Below are 19,326 nucleotides of genomic sequence, written 5' to 3'. Positions count from 1 at the left end.
CATTCTTCTTGTGCAAGAAGTACACCCAAGTGTACCTTGTGAACTCATCCACTATAATCATAACATATTTCTTTTTTGCAATAGATATGACATTGACTGGACCAAATAGATTAACATGCAGTAGGTGATAAGGCTCAAGAATCGATGACTCAGTTTTGCTCTTGAAAGAGGATTTTCTTTATTTTGCCTTTTGACATGAATCACAAAGGCCATTAGGAGCAAATACTGATTTTGGCAGTCCTCTTACAAGATCTTTCTTTACAAGCTCATTTATGTTGTTAAAGTTTAAATGAGAGAGTCTTTTGTGCCAATTCCAGCTTTCTTCAATTGATGCTCTCTCAACAGATAAATTGCAGAACCATCAGAACTTGTTGAAAGTCTGGATTTATTAATGTTACCATGCCTGTAACTTTTCAGAACCACTTTGCCTGTAGAATTGCTTACAACTTCACAGTGTTCTTCAAAGAAATCCACATGATAACCTCTGTCACAGATTTGACTCACACTCAGCAGATTGTGTTTAAGTCCTGAGATAAGAGCTACTGGTTCAATGATGACATTCCCAAGATTAATATTGCCATATCCCATAGTTTTCCCATGTTGCCATCTCCATAAGAAACTCCTGGGCCAGCTTTCTCCACAAAGTCTGAGAGCAGGGCTTTATTTCCAGTCATATGTCCTGAACATCCACTATCCAGTACTAGGATGTTTTTCTTGTTGCCCTGCAATCACAAAGACAACTAATGGTTAGTTTTCAGGACCCATACTTGCTTGGATCCTTTGGCTTTTTTAAGTTTGTTAGCATTTACAGCGGATTTAATATCAGAGTTTATGCTAACATGCTGTTTATCAAAACTTATATCAGACTTTACATCAGACTTTACACTAGAAGGAATTAAAGCAACTTTCTTCAAAGAAGGTTTTATTTGATAATAATCATAGTATAAACTATGATATTCCTTACAAGTATAAATGGAATGCCATAAACTACCACAATGAAAACAAGGATTTTGTGGCTTAAACCTAACAGACTGACTCTTAACTCCTGACTTAGGAGGTAAAAAGTTTATATTCTTATTCTTCCTGCAAAAAGAAGCAAGATGGTTAGAGTTTTCACAGTTATAACATTTCTTTCTAGGAGCATTAGGAACAGGCATATAATTATTGCTTTTATTCACACCTTCCTTTCCATTCCTATTTTTCCTAGTTGCCTTAACCTTGTTGACATTCCTTATTTCTTTCAGCTTATGCTTAAGCTGCTTCTTTGTCATTAAGCCTATGTTGACTTCAGCTGGTTTATCCTGTTCTAATTTGTTAGAAGTTGACTTCTCCTTAACTTCTATCACAGACCCTTTCATCTTTTCAGAATCAGACTTTACAGTTTTAGCTACAAACTTAACAGGATTTACCTTTGGCTTAACAGTTTGTTTAACAATAATTGGCTCAATTTGTTCAGTTCATTTTTCACTTTTGTCATCTCCATAACCTAAGCCCTCTTTCCAGTTTCTACTACTTAATAAATTATGAGTTGTTCTCCCAGAGTTAGTCCAAGTCCTGAGAATCTCTTTTTCTTTTTGTAACTCAGTTTTGAGATATTTATTCAGTTTTAGCAATTCATCTCTAACATAAAAAGCATCATCTCTCTCTTTCTGAGTTTGATGGAACATAACTAACTCTTTTTCTAAATAATCATTCCTTTTCTTATAAGCAAGATTTTCAGAAGTTAATCTTTCATATGTTAAAGTTTGATCTCTGTAGCTAATAAACATGGTTTTAAGATATAATCTCAACTCAGTAATATCATCAGTATGAAAGGCATAAGTTGTTTGAGGTACCTTTAATTTAGTAGTTTCGGGGCTGCCATCAGCATTTGCCATCAAGGCATAGTTCTCCACATCTTCAGTTGCTGAAGTGTATGTCCAGCTTTTCTTCTTTGTGACAAGTGTTTTGCCTTTGTCACTTTTTCCTTTCTTGCAATCAGGAGATATGTGGCCTTTCTCCCCACAATTGTAGCATTTGACATTTGAGTAATCTCCTATGTCATACTTTCCTCCCCTGCTTTCAGATTTTCTAAAACCCTTCTTATCAGTACTTCCACCTTTCTTGAAAAACTTATTTCCCCTTCTGAATTTCCTGTAGGCTATCTTTGTGATACCCTTCACCATAAGAGCACACAATTTCATCATTTCTTCATCAGCATCTATTTCAGGTAAACTTTCAGTTTCTGAATCATCATCATCAGAACTTGATGATTCTGAATCAGACTTTGTGATGAGAGCTTTTCCTTTGCCTTTCTTTGAGACAACCACTTTGGGGAATTCCTCCTCAGCCTTAAGAGCAAATGTCCTTGACTTTCTTCCTTGTCTCTTGCTTCTTTGATCCATCTCAAGTTCATAAGTCTTGAGCATACCACAAATTTCATCAAGAGTGGTTTCATCAAGAGCATAATTGTCTCTTATAATAGTAGCCTTCAAATCCCAACTTTCAGGAAGAGCTAAAAGGAATTTTAGATTTGAATCTTCAAGATCATATTCCTTGTCCACCAGTGACAGATCATTCAAGAGTTTGACAAACCTGTCATATAAGTCAGTTAATGACTCATCACTTTTTGAGTCAAAGTGCTCAAACTCTTGAGTGAGTATAGTACTCCTGTTCTTCTTGATTGCATCAGTTCCTTGGCATCTTGTCTCCAAAGCATCCCATATCTCCTTTGCAGTCTTGCAATGAATTACCCTGTTTGACATGACATTATCAATGGCATTATGCAACAAATGCCTTACCTTTGCATCCTTGGCAATGGATGAGATATCTTCAGCTGTATATTCACTTTTCTCTTTTGGTATGGTCTTTACTGGCTGATCTGCAACCACAACAGAGAGCTTGGTTGGCTTATGCGGTCCTTCATTAATTCTGCCAAGGTATTCTGGATCAGTAGCTTCCAGAAACATAGCCATCTTTACTATCCATAAGGGGTACTCAGAAGGTCTCAGTATGGGAACCCTAATAGCCTCATATCGACTGTGGATTTGAGTCTTTTGAGTTTCTTCAGTTTTGGCGGGCTTGGTTGGATTTTCTGCTTCTTCAGACATGATTGTTTTGGATCTTTACTGTATGTGTGTTAACAGATAGGCTCTGATACCACTTGTTAGGTCACACAACACTGTAGAAGGGGGTTGAATACAGTGTAGAATACAATCAAATCGATTTCGAACACAAGTAACAGTAAACAGATATATTCGATATAATAAACTCTGTTACAATGGAACTGTTCTCTCTCAGTGATGAACAAATATCACGAGAGCTGCTAGGTTACAATGTATGATCTTCTCTATAATGATAACACATATAGTGTAAACCTATGTATGTGTTTATATAGTACACAGTTACAAGATAACTTCTAATTTATATGGAATATAATTCTGTCTCCTAAAATATATCAATCAGATATCTTATACAAGTCTTTAAGTCCTCTAACTCTTTCCATGCATATCTTCTTTTTGTATTAGTCTCGATCTTCTTTCCTGTAAATCAGCTTCCTTCCTTAACTGTTAGTTCTCCAGTACTTAAGTTCTGATATCCATCTTCTGATATTATCTTCTGATAATCTAAGTCCTGATATCCTTAAGTTCTGACTTCCAGTAAGTACTGATTCCAGTAAGTACTGATATTTCCTGTTTGTTAAGATCTGAAAACTAAATATGAAACATATTAGATATGACATCTCAAATATATCTAACATAGCTCCTGTGTGCCTAAATTTCACGAGGCACGAGTACTGACTATGGAATTTGCTACGTGTTAATAGCTTTAAGTATTAGCTAGAGTTTTCCAGGACACAGGTGTCGAAAAAATAATATGCCTAAAAAATAAGGGGCAAACAAATAGCAGGGAAAGGAACAATTTTCATTATTTTAAGTCAGAAATCTTGGAAATAATTATAAACATTATAAACATTTTCACTAGCCACTAATAATTTTTTAAAAAATGTTTTTCTACATTACTTATTTAAAAAGTAATAAAATAATAATTACCTAAGTCTAAGCTATAGATAATCTAAAAAATAAAATTTGCTACAATAATTTTATTTAAATTCACTATATACCAAATACAATTAGGAATATAGTATAGATACACCAAGAGAAAAAGAGAGAATATAATATTTCCAATTATATCTACAAGCTCCGTTTAGATGGCTATTTATAGTTGTAGGATATACTTGATACATGAACCTGATACATGAAACTGATACATGAATTTGATTCATGAACCTGATACATGAACCTGATACATGAACTTGAGAAGTCAACAGACTCATATTTATGAAAGATCAAAAGATTAAATCTAGAAAGTTCTAGGGACATCCATTCACAACACTCCCCCTTGGATGTCCATTTTTCGATAATCGTGCCTCGTTAAAACCTTTCTAGGAAAAAACCCATTGGGAAAAAATCCTAGTAAAGGAAAAATAGTACATCGATTATGAAAAAATAATTCAAATCCTTAGGTCAACGCATGCCAATCTTATGTGCCAACTTTTCAAAAATTGATGGAGGTAGTGACTTCGTGAATAGATCTGCAAGGTTGTCACTTGAGCGAATCTGTTGGACTTCAATTTCTCTATTCACTTGAAGATCATGTGTGAAGAAAAACTTGGGGGATATATGTTTAGTATTATCGCCTTTGATATATCCTTTCTTTAACTAATCGATGCATGCTGTATTGTATTCGAACATTATTGTCGAAAATTTCCTGTCATGATTCATGCCACATGACTCCCTAATATGCTGACATATTGATCTCAACCAAACACATTCTCGACTAGCTTCATGGATTGCAAAAATTTCTACATGACTAGAAGAGGTAGCAACCAAAGATTGTTTCACTGATTGCCATGAGATGGTCGTATCACCACAAGTGAACAAATACCTGTTTGTGATCGAGCTTTATCGGGATCAGATAAATATCCTGCATCTGCATAACCAGTTAGAACTGCTTTGGATTTATTATAATAAAATAATCCCATATCAGTTGTGTTTCGAAGATACCAAAAAATATGTTTAACACCATACCAATGCCTCCGAGTTGGGGCGTTACTATATCTTGCTAATAGATTCACAGAAAATGCTATATCGGGTCGTGTATTATTAGCAAGATACATAAGTGCGCCTATAGCACTGAGATAGGGTACTTCAGGACCAATTATCTCTTCATTTTCCTCTTTTGGTCGGAACACGTCCTTTTTCTTATCAAGTGATCGAACAACCATTGGAGAGTTAAATGGATGTGATTTGTCCATGTAAAATCGTTTCAAGATCTTTTCTGTGTATGATGATTGATGCACAAAAATTCTATTTGGAAGATGTTCAATTTGTAATCCAAGGCAAAGATTTGTTCTCCCAAGATCTTTCATTTCAAATTCTTCTTTTAAGTAATCAACTGTTTTTCTGGAGCTCTTCAGGAGTTCCGATGATATTCAAATCATCAACATACACAGCCACTATAAAAAATGAAGATTTTTTTTTCTTTATAAAAATACATGGACAAATAGGGTCATTCTTGTAATTTCCCCTTAGTAAATATTCGCTTAACCTCTTATACCACATTCGACCAGATTGCTTTAATCCATATATAGATCTTTGTAACTTAATAGAATAAGGATCACGAGAGTATAATTTAGATGCTTCAGGCATTCGAAATCCTTTAGAAATCCTCATATAAATATCTTTCTCAAGGGAACCATACAAGTATGTTGTCACAACATCCATTAATCGCATTTCTAATTTTTCAATAACTGTCAGGCTAATAAGATAACGAAAAGTTGTAGTATCCATTACAGGGGAATATATTTCGTCATAATCTATGCCTGGTCTTTGTGAAAATCCTTAAGCAACTAAACATGCTTTATATCTCACAATTTCATTTCTATCATTTCTTTTTCGCATAAATACCCATTTATAACTAACGGGTTTAGTCCCTTCAGGGGTTCGGACTATAGGTCCAAAAACGTCATGCTTGTTAAGTGAGCTCAATTCCTTTTCAATTGCTTCTTTCCATTTCGTCCAATCTTCCCTACGTCGACATTCTTCGACATATTTTGGTTCAAGATCCTCGTCTTCCATCATTATATCAAGCGCTACGTTATATGCAAAAATTTCATCGACGATGATGTTATTTCGGTTCTATTTCTTTCCCGTGACAACATAATTTATAGAGATCTCTTCTATTTCAACATTTTCAGGTACCTGGTCCTCTTCTGGGGTTTGGTTATTCATGTCACGGGTCTCTTCTGGAGTCTCTCCTTGAGATTTTATTTCATCTATTTAGGCATCATCATATTTTGTTGCTTTTCTTTTCCGAGGATTTTTATCTTTGGAACCGATTGGTCTACCTCGCTTCATGCGAGGTCTTGACTCATTTGCCTTGATAATTTGTCCTTCAGGGACTTCAATTTTTGCAGGAGCATTTGCAGCTGGTATGTGTGACTTAGTCACTCTATTGATATCATTGAATGCATCAGGCAATTGATTTGCTATGCCTTGTAAATGGATTAGTCTTTGAACTTCTAGTTCACATTAGTTTGTACGAGGATAAAAAATGTCCAATGTTGGTGCATTCCATGTAATTTCTTTCTCCAGCTGCTTATTTTCTCCCCCTGATTTAGGGAAAATTTTAATCTCTCCCCCTAATTTTGGAAAAACATTTTCATCAAAATGATAGTCTGCAAATCTTGCAGTAAATAAATCACCTGTCATTGGTTCAAGATATTTGATTATTGAGGGAGATTCATAACCAACATATATTCTCAATTTTTTTTGAGGACCCATCTTTGTGCGTTATGGTGGGGCAATTGGGACATATACCACACACCCAAATGTTCTAAGATGGAAAATATTAGGCTCTCTTCCGGAGGCCAATTGCAGGGGAGAGAATTTGTTATAGCTTGTAGGTCTGATGCGTATAAGTGCTGCTGCATGTAAAATGGCATATCCCCAAACTGTAACTGGGAGGTTTGTTTTCATAATTAATGGTCTAGCAATCAATTGGAGTCTTTTAATAAATGATTCTGCAAGACCATGAGCTACAAGATGTTCAACACGTATCCCAATTGATGCACAAAACTCTTTAAAAGCTTTTGATGTGAATTCTTCGGCATTATCTAATCGAATTGTTCCAATATTATAATTCAGAAATTGTGCCCTTAATCGGATTATTTGCGTAAGTAGTCTCGCAAACGCCAGGTTACGAGATGATAATAAGCACACATGTGACCACCTTGTTGATGTATCGATTAATACCATGAAATATTTAAATGGTCCATATGATGGGTGAATGGGCCCACATATATCACCATGTATTCATTCTAAAAATTTAGGAGATTCTGTTCCAATTTTTGCTAAGGAGGGTCTGATAATCAATTTTCCTTTAGAACAAGCAACACAAGAGAATTCATTAGATTGAAAAATCTTCTGGTTTTTCAATGGATGCCCGTGTGAATTCTCAATAATTTTTCGCATCATAATTGATCCAGGATGCCCTAGCCGATCATGCCATATAATAAAATTTATTTTTTCAGTAAACTTCTGGTTTACTGTGGCATTTACCTCAATATTTCGAATATGGGTATAGTATAATCCGAAAAAAAGGCTGGAAATTCTTCTATAACACATTTGCTACCCGAAGTGATACTTGTAATATAAAGAAATTCTTTATCCCCTTTATTCACCATTTCAACGTGATATCCATTTTTTCGAATATCTTTAAAACTTAATAAATTTTTTTGAGACTTTGGGGAGAACAATGCATCATTTATAATAAATTTTGTTCCTTCGGGTAGTAATATAGTAGCTCTTCCAGAGCCTTCGATCAATTTTATACTCCCGGAAATTGTGCATACATTGCCTTCATATTTATTTAAAGAGGCGAAATATTTTTCATTTTTAAGTATAGTGTGGGTCGTTGCGCTATCTACCAGACAAATATCTTCCTCTTTTGTTATATGCCCTATGCGAAAATGTAAAATATCCATATTGCTTCAATAATAGATAAATATATAATTAGTAAGGATAATTAGGAAGAGATACAATCATATGCATGCGAATGTAAAATAAAGCAATAAGTACATCAAACATTCTGTTTATCATCTAGGGTAGTGGTGTCGTCAAGAGTCTCATAAAAATCAGAGGTATCTAAATAAGTCATTGTTAAGAGATTGTCTGCATGGTCTTTATCTTCGAAAACTAAATTTGTTTCAACATTCTTGCCTTTGTCCTTCAGGGACGCTTGATAAAGATCAGCTAGGTGTTTTAGCGTACGGCAGGTACGTGACCAATAGCCTTTCATTCCACATCTATAACATTCACTTTCAACAATCCTTTTTCCTTTATTAATATTTTTCTCCAACTTCGGGTTGGAATTAGATTTATCATACTTGAAAATAGGGTAATTTTGGATTTGAGATCCACGACCACGGGTTCTTTATCCATGAGCAAAACCACGTCCACGATTATCACCTCGTCCACGCCCGCCACCTTGTCCACGCCCATAATTATATATTGTCGCATTCGCTTCAGGGAATGGACGAGATTCTGTGGGGCGAGACTCATGATTCTTCATCAAAAGCTTATTATTTTCTTCAGCAACAAGAAGACAAGAAATCAAATCTGAATATTTTGTAAAACTTTTTTCACGATATTGTTGCTGGAGGAGTACATTTGAGGCATGAAAGGTTGAGTAAGTTTTTTCCAACATATCACATCAGTAATATTCTCTCCGCACAGTTTTAATTGAGAACTTATTTTAAAAAGTGCGGAGTTATATCCACTGACGGTTTTGAAATCTTGCAGCCTCTAATGCATCCAAACATAACGAGTTTTTGGAAGAATCACAGACTTTTGATGATCATATCTATCCTTTAAATTTTTCCACAATTCAAGTGGATTTTTCACCGTAAGATATTCACTTTTAAGTGTCTCATGGAGATGGCGACGAAGAAAGATCATAACTTTTGTGCGGTTTGACTCAGTCTCTTGATTTTCCTCTTTAATTGTATTTCCAAGACCTTGTGCGGCCAAATGAATTTCAATGTCTAGTATCCATGATAAATAATTCTTTCTGGTGATATCAAGAGCCTCAAATTCAAGTTTGGTGAAGTTTGCCATTCTTAGAAAAATAATCACAAAAATATATTATTATTAGTTTAAACATGTATGTATATCTAATTTTACAAAAATAAAATTGTGATGTCTAAATACATGTATGTGAAGCTAAACAAATTATATATGCTATAAAACTTATAATTATCATTGATGTGAGTAGAATAAAATATTTTCAGAGATTACCATATAATCTTTTGATGTCTATTATATCACAGGTATTATATAATCCATAAACAACTTTCATCACTTGCATTCATGATTTAAAATGAAACTATACATTTACATAAATGCTTATAAATTAATAATTTTGTATATTTTGGGCACATTAAAACAACTTGTTTTGGTAATTAACTAGTCTAGTATATGATAAATCTTCTAGCTAGGTTTAACATTATGTACATATAAAATAAATTACAAGGCGGGACACATGCATGTAATTTTTCTTTTATTATATGTCTAGTGCAAAGAAGTATAGTACCAAAAATGGACATATTTTGAATATATGATTATGTAAAAATATAATAACAAATCAAGTTATCTTAACATGAAAGATTACATACCTTAGGTGAGATAAATAAAGAAGATATATGTTGGTGATTTCTTGTACGGTAGGTGACCTCCAAACTTTTTAAGCAAATTGTGCTGATAACGTATTAGAAATATAGTATAGATACACCAAGAGAAAAAGAGAGAATATAATATTTCCAAGTATATCTAAAAGCTCCGTTTAGATGGTTGTTTATAGTTGTAGGATATACTTGATACATGAACCTGATACATGAAACTGATACATGAACCTGATACATGAACCTGATATATAAACCTGATACATAAACCTGATACATGAACTTGATACATGAACTTGAGAAGTCAACAGACTCATATTTATGAAAGATCAAAAGATTAAATCTAGAAAGTTCTAGGGACATCCATTCACAACAAATACCTTTTTACGATAATATACCAAATAGCTTGCCATATTCTTTTTTAGCAAACTTGGGCCATGGCCTTGTGTGACAAAAAAATGGTAATTTTTTGGATTAAGCTTTAGGCTTTAGCATGTTACCATATTTTTTGGTGAATGAAATAGACCCTGGGGGAATTACGGTTACTCTCTTTCTGTTTCTAGAAAGCTCTCGTTCCTTACCAATTTTTACTACAATTTTCTTTAATTAACAAGACCTTTCTGGAAGAAACCAGATAATCCTGGAGGTAAACTTACAGCCTTGTTAAAGTTGGCTATAAATACTTCTCACACATCTTCTGAAAGGCATCATTCAAGCACCAAAAGCATAAGCAGAGCTAAAAGCAATCATATTTTTTCTAGTTTTAAATCACATTTTTTAGACAATGTCGATCATTCCAAGCTTTTTTGGCAGCCGTAGGAGCAACGTTTTAGACCCATTCTCTCTTGACGTATGGGATCCATTCCAGGAATTCCCTCTGATCACCTCTTCCGGGACTTCCTCTGAGACTGCAGCATTTGCAAACACCCGCATTGACTGGAAGGAGACTTCCGAGGCTCACGTGTTCAAGGCTGATCTTCCAGGCCTCAAGAAAGAAGAGGTGAAGGTAGAGGTGGAAGAGGGGAAGGTTCTTCAGATAAGCAGGGAGAGGAACAAAGAGAAGGAGGAGAAGAACGACAAGTGGCATCGCGTAGAACGAAGCAGTGGCAAGTTTCTGAGGAGGTTCAGGCTTCCAGAGAATGCAAAGGTGGATGAGGTGAAAGCTGGCATGGAGAATGAAGTCTTAACTGTTACTGTTCCCAAGGTGGACATCAAGAAGCCCGAGGTCAAATCTATTCATATTTCTGGTTAAACCAAATTGAATTGTATGTGATTGTGTGTTTTCGTATGGAATCTGTGAACAATAAATCTCTGTTTGGAGTCTGGTGTGTGTGTGTGTGTGTTAGTTCCTATTGTAATGAAAATGTAATGGCAATGAACATTGATTGAATAAAAATTGTGTGGTGATTTTTGTTCTTTGTTGTGTGTCAATCCTGCTTATGTTAAGGTAATATTCGAAAAAAGGGAATTAAGTGTAATTATTTATCTAAATCCAGTTGTATAATCATAAACTGAAGAAAATGAAATCGCATGGCAGTCCAATGAATTCTTCATATCATAAACAGATGAGAAATGAGAATTACTATAATAAAAGACAATATAATATTTTCCAGCGAGTGGACTGGAAACTGATGTTTATTGCTGGACGATATAAGCCTTAAACAGGCATTACAAAGAGAACTGAATAAAAAAGAGACAATACTCCATCAGCATTTTCTAATGCTCCCCCTGTAGTTATGCTCTCTGAGACTTCAGAGTTCGACTTGGATCCTTTAGGATTTGAAGTATCAGAGCTTCCATAATTATCAGAATTTGGCTCATCGGTACTAGGTGAATCAGAGCTTCCTGATGCTTCTTGAGAGTCTTGAGATGTGGTAGGATCTTCAGCTTGCTCCCCTTGGACAAGTGCATTTTCCTTTGGAGTCGTTACCACAGATTCAATGACATCAGTACTTATAGGTTCAGAGTTTAAGTCATCAGAATTTACAGAATCAGAATTTAAGTCTTTATTTTCAAATCTCAACTGATCGTGATCATTGAAATCTTTAAGTCCAGTAATATTCTTATCATCAAAAGATACATTGATAGATTCCATGACAACCCTTGTTCTTAAATTGTAGACTCTGAAGGCTTTTGTGGAAAGTGGATATCTAACAAAGATTCTTTCATCAGCTTTTAGATGAAATTTTGACAGCTGCTCAGGATGAGTCTTAAGAACAAAATACTTGCAACCAAATACATGAAAGTATTTGAGATTTAGCTTCTTTTTCTTCACCATCTCATATGGTGTTTTTCCTTGCTTGTTTATGAGTGTTGCATTCTGTGTAAAACAAGCAGTCTGCACAGCTTCAGCCCAAAAGTAGGTTGGTAGCTTTGCTTCATCAAGCATAGTTCGTGCAACTTCAATGAAAGTCATGTTCTTTCTTTCTACAACTCCATTTTGCTGTGGAGTTTCAGGTGTAAAAAATTCCTGTTTAATTACATGCTCTTTGCAGAACTCTTCCATGATTGAATTCTTGAACTCAGTGCCATTATCACTTCTTATAATTTTAACAGAATTTTTGACCAACTTATCCAGCTGTCTGACATGATCAGTTAGAGTAAATGCAGTTTTATTCTTCTTGTGCAAGAAGTACACCCAAGTGTACCTTGTGAACTCATCCACTATAACCATAACATATTTCTTCTTTGCAATAGACATGACATTGCTGGACCAAATAGATTAACATACAGTAGGTGATAAGGCTAAATAATCGATGACCCAGTTTTGCTCTTGAAAGAAGATTTTCTTTATTTTGCCTTTTGACATGAATCACAAAGGCCATCAGGAGCAAATACTGATTTTGGCAGTCCTCTTACAAGATCTTTCTTTACAAGCTCATTTATGTTGTTGAAGTTTAAATGAGAGATTCATTTGTGCCAGTTCCAGCTTTCTTCAATTGATCCTCTACTTAACAGACAGATTGCAGAACCATCAGACCTTGTTGAAAGTCTGGATTTATTAATGTTACCATGCCTGTAACCTTTCAGAACCACTTTTCCTGTAGAATTACTTACAACTTCACAGTGTTCTTCAAAGAAATCCACATGATAACCTCTGTCACAGATTTGACTCACACTCAGCAGATTGTATTTAAGTCCTGAGACAAGAGCTACTGGTTCAATGATGACATTTCCAAGATTAATATTGCCATATCCCATAGTTTTTCCCATGTTGCCATCTCCATAAGAAACTCCTGGGCCAGCTTTCTCCATAAAGTCTGAGAGCAGGGCTTTATTTCCAGTCATATGTCCTGAACATCCACTATCCAGTACTAGGATGTTTTTCTTGTTGCCCTGCAATCACAAAGACCACTAATGGTTAGTTTTAAGGACCCAGACTTGCTTGGATCCTTTGGCCTTTTTAAGTTTGTTAGCATTTGCAGCGGATTTAATATCAGAGTTTATGCTAACATGCTATTTATCAGAACTTATATCAGACTTTGCATCAGACTTTACACTACAAGGAATTAAAACAACTTTCTTCAAAGAAGGTTTTATTTGATAATAATCATAGTATAAACTATGATATTCCTTACAAGTATAAATGGAATGCCATAAACTACCACAATGAAAACAAGGATTTTTTGGCTTAAACCTAACAGACTGACTCTTAACTCCTGACTTAGGAGGTAAAGAGTTTATATTCTTATTCTTCCTGCAAAAAGAAGCAAGATGGTTAGAGTTTCCACAGTTATAACATTTCTTTCTAGGAGCATTAGGAACAGGCATATAATTATTGCTTTTATTCACACCTTCCTTTCCATTCCTATTTTTCCTAGCTGCCTTAACCTTGTTGACATTCCTTATTTCTTTCAGCTTATGCTTAAAATGCTTCTTTGTCATTAAGCCTATGTTGACTTCAGCTGGTTTATCCTGTTCTAATTTGTCAGAAGTTGACTTCTCCTTAACTTCTATCACAGACTCTTTCATCTTTTCAGAATCATACTTTACAGTTTTAGCTACAAACTTAACAGGATTTACCTTTTGCTTAACAGTTTGTTTAACAATAATTGGCTCAATTTGTTCAGTTCCTTTTTCACTTTTGTCATCTCTATAACCTAAGCCCTCTTTCCAGTTTCCACTACTTAATAAATTATGAGTTGTTCTGCCAGAGTTACTGCAAGTCCTGATAATCTCTTTTTCTTTTTCTAACTCAGTTTTGAGATATTTATTCAGTTTTAGCAATTCATCTCTAACATAAAAAGCATCATCTCTCTCTTTCTGAGTTTGATGGAACATAACTAACTCTTTTTCTAAATAATCATTTATTTTCTTATAAGCGAGATTTTCAGAAGTTAATCTTTCACATGTTAAAGTTTGATCTCTGTAGCTAATAAACATGGTTTTAATATATAATCTCAACTCAGTAATATCATCAGTATGAAAGGCATAAGTTGTTTGAGGTACCTTTAATTCAGTAGTTTCAGGGCTGCCATCAATATTTGCCATCAAGGCATAATTATCCTCATCTTCAGAATCTGAAGTGTCTGTCCAACTTTTCTTCTTTGTGACAAGTGCTTTGCCTTTGTCACTTTTTCATTTTTTGCAGTCAAGAGATATGTGGCCTTTCTCACCACAATTATAGCATTTGACAATTGAGTAATCTCCTCTATCGGACTTTTCTCCTCTGCTTTCAGATTTTCTAAAACCCTTCTTATCAGTACTTCCACCTTTCTTGAAAAACTTCTTTCCCCGTCTAAATTTCCTGTAGGCTATCTTTGTGATACCCTTCACCATAAGAGCACACAATTTCATCATCTCTTCATCAGCATCTATTTCAAGTAAACTTTCAGTTTCTGAATCATCATCATCAGAACTTGATGATTATGAATCAGACTTTGTGATGAGAGCTTTTTCTTTACCTTTCTTTGAGACAACCACTTTGGGGAATTCCTCCTCAGCCTTAAGAGCAACTGTCCTTGAATTTCTCCCTTGTCTCTTGCTTCTTTGATCCATCTCAAGTTCATAAGTCTTGAGCATACCATAAATTTCATCAAGAGTAGTTTCATCAAGAGCATAGTTGTCTCTTATAATAGTAGCCTTCAAATCCCAACTTTCAGGAAGAGCTAAAAGGAATTTTAGATTTGAATCTTAAAGATCATATTCCTTGTCCACCAGTGACAGATCATTCAAGAGTTTGACAAACCTGTCATATAAGTCAGTTAATGACTCATCATTTTTTGAGTCAAAGTGCTCATACTCTTGAGTGAGTATAGTCCTCTTGTTCTTCTTGATTGCATCAGTTCCCTTGCATCTTGTCTCCAAAGCATCTCATATCTCCTTTGCAGTCTTGCAATGAATTACCCTGTTTGACATGACATTATCAATGACACTATGCAGCAAATGCCTTACCTTTGTATCATTGGCAATGGATGAGATATCTTTAGCTGTATACTCACTTTTCTCCTTTGGTATGGTCTTCGCTGGCTGATCTGCAACTACAACAGAGAGCTTGGTTGGCTTATGCGGTCCTTCATTAATTCTGCCAAGGTATTCTGGATCAGTAGCTTCCAGAAACATAGCCATCTTCACTTTCCATAAGGGGTACTCAGAAGGTCTCAGTATGGGAACCCTAATAGTCTCATATCGACTGTGGATTTGAGTCTTTTGAGTTTCTTCAGTTTTGGCGGGCTTGGTTGGATTTTCTGCTTCTTCAGACATGACTGTTTTGGATCTTTACTGTATGTGTGTTAACAGATAGACTCTGATACCACTTGTTAGGTCACACAACACTGTAGAAGGGGGTTGAATACAGTGTTGAATACAATCAAATCGATTTCGAACACAAGTATTTCGAACACAAGTAACAGTAAATAGATATATTCGATATAATAAACTCTGTTATAATGGAACTGTTCTCTCTCAGTGATGAACAAATATCACGAGAGCTGCTAGGTTACAATGTATGATCTTCTCGATAATGATAACACATATAGTGTAAACCTATGTCTGTGTTTATATAGTACACAGTTACAAGATAACTTCTAATTTATATGGAATATAATTCTGTCTTCTAAAATATATCAATCAGATATCTTATACAAGTCTTTAAGTCCTCTAACTCTTTTCATGCATATCTTTTTTTTGTATTAGTCTCGATCTTCTTTCCGGTAAATCAGCTTCCTTCCTTAACTGTTAGTCCTCCAGTACTTAAGTTTTGAAATCCATCTTCTGATATTATCTTCTGATAATCTAAGTCCTGATAGCCTTAAGTTCTGACTTTCACTTACTGATTCCAGTAAGTACTGATATTTCCTGTTTGTTAAGATCTGAAAACTAAACATAAAACATATTAGACATGAAATCTAATATATATCTATCATATAGCTACTGTGTGCCTGAATTTCACGGGCACGGGTACTGACTATGGAATTTGCTACGTGTTAATACCTTTAAGTATTAGTTAGAGTTTTCCAGGACATAGGTGTCGGAAAATAATATGCCTAAAAAATAAGGGGCAAACAAATAGCAGGGAAAGGAACAATTTTCATTATTTTAAGTCGAAATCTTGGAAATAATTATAAACATTATAAACATTTTCACTAGCCACTAATAATTTTTTTTAAAATGTTTCTCTACATTACTTATTTAAAAAGTAATAAAATAATAATTACCTAAGTCTAAGCTATAGATAATCTAAAAAATAAAATTTGCTACAATAATTTTATTTAAATTCACTATATACCAAATACCTTTTTTTACGATAATATACCAAATAGCTTGCCATATTCTTTTTTAGCAAACCTGGGCCATGGCCTTGTGTGACAAAAAAATGGTAATTTTTTGGATTAAGTTTTAGGCTTTAGCATGTTACCATTTTTTTTGGTGAATGAAATAGACCCTGGGGGAATTACGGTTACTCTCTTTCTGTTTCTAGAAAGCTCTCGCTCCTTACCATTTTTTACTACAATTTTCTTTAATTAACAAGACCTTTCTGGAAGAAACCAGATAATCCTGGAGGTAAACTTACAGCCTTGTTAAAGTTGGCTATAAATACTTCTTAACACATCTTCTGAAAGGCATCATTCAAGCACCAAAAGCATAACCAGAGCTAAAAGCAATCATATTTTTTCTAGTTTTTAAGTCACATTTTTTTAGACAATGTCGATCATTCCAAGCTTTTTTGGCAGCCGTAGGAGCAACGTTTTGGACCCATTCTCTCTTGACGTATGGGATCCATTCCAGGATTTCCCTCTGATCACCTCTTCCGGGACTTCCTCTGAGTTGGGGAAAGAGACTGCAGCATTTGCAAACACCCGCATTGACTGGAAGGAGACTTCCGAGGCTCACGTGTTCAAGGCCGATCTTCCAGGCCTCAAGAAAGAAGAGGTGAAGGTTGAGGTGGAAGAGGGGAAGGTTCTTCAGATAAGCGGGGAGCGGAACAAAGACAAGGAGGAGAAGAACGACAAGTGGCACCGCGTAGAACGAAGCAGTGGCAAGTTTCTGAGGAGGTTCAGGCTTCCAGAGAATGCAAAGGTGGATGAGGTGAAAGCTGGCATGGAGAATGGAGTCTTAACTGTTACTGTTCCCAAGGTGGACATCAAGAAGCCCGAGGTCAAATCCATTCATATTTCCGGTTAAACCAAATTGAATTGTACGTGATCCATGAACAATAATTCTCTGTTTTGAGTCTCTAGTGTGTGTGCGTTTTGTTCCTGCTGTAATGAGAAATTGTAGTCGCAATGAACATTGATTAAAAATAAATTTCTTTTGGTGAAATGTTGCTTTGCTGTGTGTTAATCAAGTCTGTTCCGTATCCTAGGATAATCAGAAATTGGTATTACAAAACTAACGAAAGGTTCATCTGTTTATATGCAAAAAATGGTCATCAAACACTCCAACAAGTTTGTTAAACATGGAAAATCTGCAACAAAATCTAAAATACTTGGAAAGACATTAGTAATGTGTCGGAATTGAATCAAGATAGGAGCAAATGATTTTGCAGAGAACAGTAATAAAGAGTACAAGACAATGAGGAGCCGAGCAAAAAAAAGGAAGACAATGAGGAAATATCACAAAAATGACCCCTAAAAAAGGATAATAATTACTGAATGAAACGAACCTTTAAACAGGCATCATAGAGCTAAATATAGATTGAGATCTTCTTCGAGCTTGATGCACGAATAGGTGGAATAGCAGGAAATAGCATCTTTCTAGCCTGCATATTCGTGGAAATCAATCTCATTTAATTTAGAATCATTTAATTTAGAAAGCCTTATCTCTATCTTTCTTCAGCAAATAAAAGGGAAGTGTCTTAGGAAAGGACTTTAGAGAAGAGATGATACTGGTGCTAAACAAGCACATTATTTTGATAACAACCAAAACAGAAAAAACGTAAGTGACCAACGTGAATACTTACTTATTCAAGGAGTATAATGCATTGCAACTTGAATCAATGCTTTTGAACATAATGCATTGCAAGAATGATACAACGATCTTGCTTCCTAAGAAATTCCAAAACACTGTAACCAGCAGCACTACTCTTGGACATACATAATACACAGCAAGAACGCTGCAACGATCTATGTGTTCTTAAGAAACTCTAAAACACTACAACCAGCAGCACTGCATATGATTTGCAAAATTCAGATTATTTTGCCAATGTCGGGAATTCTTAGTCCTTTCTTTTCCAGAATCTATTGTCAACATAAGCATGTCACTCGCTGTGACATAATCTAACTTTAATGAAGAGATTATGTGCTTATGCTGGGGCACTATTGATTCTATAGCTATCACTTTACGGATCTCTGGGCATTGTCACATTTCTTTAAAAGCCCTAAGCATTTCGTCGTTCCAGGGCATTTTAAATAAATTGAAAATGTTTCAAACATAGTTGTAACCTTGATAGAAATGATATAATCTCAACTGTCAAACTCCATTAATCATCAAAGCTAGAAGATAGAAGACAGATGTATTGATGTACTTGAAAAAGATACAAAATGAATGATGTCAATAATATTGTATCTAACTATATTTCTCTATAATTCACATTCTCTATAAATAATATTGTATCTAACTATATTTCTCTCTAATTCACATTCTCTATGTACCAAGAAATATCTTAACAACTTGTTGTAACTAACTCTGCTGACGTGGATCATTAGCTGGATCATATAAGACTTGCTGAGTTGTCGTAGTACAGCTAACATCCCCCTGCAAGTTAGGAGTCGAGGACAAGGTGCAGACACCTAACTTGGAAAGAAGATAGCAAGCTGAGAAGAAGATAAAGACTTGGTAAAGAGATATGCAGGCTAATCAACAGAGGGATGATACTGAGTAGTGACCAAACCCTGTTGAAGTTTCTGACGTACCAAGTGACAATCAATTTTAATATGCTTGGTACGCTCATGAAAAATAGGATTAGAGGCAATGCATGTGTAAAGCAGATTTGTTGTCACAACAAAGAGTAACAGGAGTAAGATTGGTAAACTGCATTTCAGTAAGAAGAGAAATGAGCCATGTAATCTCACAACATGTATTAGCAAGAGAGCGATATTCAGCCCCAGTTGATGACCGAGACACAATGTGTTGCTTTTTGCACTCCCCAGAAACCAGAGAATCAC

At 35.1% G+C, this 19,326-nt stretch overlaps 3 protein-coding genes across 3 annotated transcripts; 2 read left to right on the top strand and 1 right to left on the bottom strand.

Annotated features, from left to right (window-relative positions):
* Window positions 1–8,475: 8,475 nt before the first annotated feature.
* On the bottom strand, window positions 8,476–9,158 carry LOC141691287 (uncharacterized). Its single transcript, XM_074496022.1, has 2 exons — window positions 8,946–9,158; window positions 8,476–8,697 (listed from the first exon to the last, which is right to left on the bottom strand). The coding sequence occupies exons 1-2, from the start codon at window positions 9,156–9,158 to the stop codon at window positions 8,476–8,478; spliced, it is 435 nt and encodes a 144-aa protein (XP_074352123.1).
* Window positions 9,159–10,505: 1,347 nt separating this feature from the next.
* On the top strand, window positions 10,506–10,973 carry LOC141692829 (18.0 kDa class I heat shock protein-like). Its single transcript, XM_074497773.1, has one exon. The coding sequence runs from the start codon at window positions 10,506–10,508 to the stop codon at window positions 10,971–10,973; it is 468 nt and encodes a 155-aa protein (XP_074353874.1).
* A 5,823-nt stretch (window positions 10,974–16,796) lies between these two features.
* Window positions 16,797–17,482, top strand: LOC141688983 (18.0 kDa class I heat shock protein). Its single transcript, XM_074493135.1, has one exon. It carries the CDS (start codon window positions 16,865–16,867, stop codon window positions 17,342–17,344), a length of 480 nt encoding a protein of 159 aa, XP_074349236.1. The 5' UTR covers window positions 16,797–16,864; the 3' UTR covers window positions 17,345–17,482.
* Window positions 17,483–19,326: the final 1,844 nt, after the last annotated feature.

Source organism: Apium graveolens, chromosome 10 (genome assembly GCF_009905375.1).
Source record: "Apium graveolens cultivar Ventura chromosome 10, ASM990537v1, whole genome shotgun sequence".
In the NCBI taxonomy this organism is placed as follows: domain Eukaryota; kingdom Viridiplantae; phylum Streptophyta; class Magnoliopsida; order Apiales; family Apiaceae; genus Apium; species Apium graveolens.
Note: the sequence above shows the minus strand (reverse complement) of the source record. Positions and strands in the feature narration are given on the sequence as shown.

Bases quoted from the DNA above. Each gene is read 5' to 3' on its own strand.
- LOC141692829 (XM_074497773.1), top strand. From the start codon at position 10,506: ATGTCGATCATTCCAAGCTTTTTTGGCAGCCGTAGGAGCAACGTTTTA.
- LOC141691287 (XM_074496022.1), bottom strand. From the start codon at position 9,158: ATGGCAAACTTCACCAAACTTGAATTTGAGGCTCTTGATATCACCAGA. The intron at 8,698-8,945 runs GTGAAAAATCCA...GTACTCCTCCAG, and splicing joins TTAAAAGTGAATATCTTACG to CAACAATATCGTGAAAAAAG.
- LOC141688983 (XM_074493135.1), top strand. From the start codon at position 16,865: ATGTCGATCATTCCAAGCTTTTTTGGCAGCCGTAGGAGCAACGTTTTG.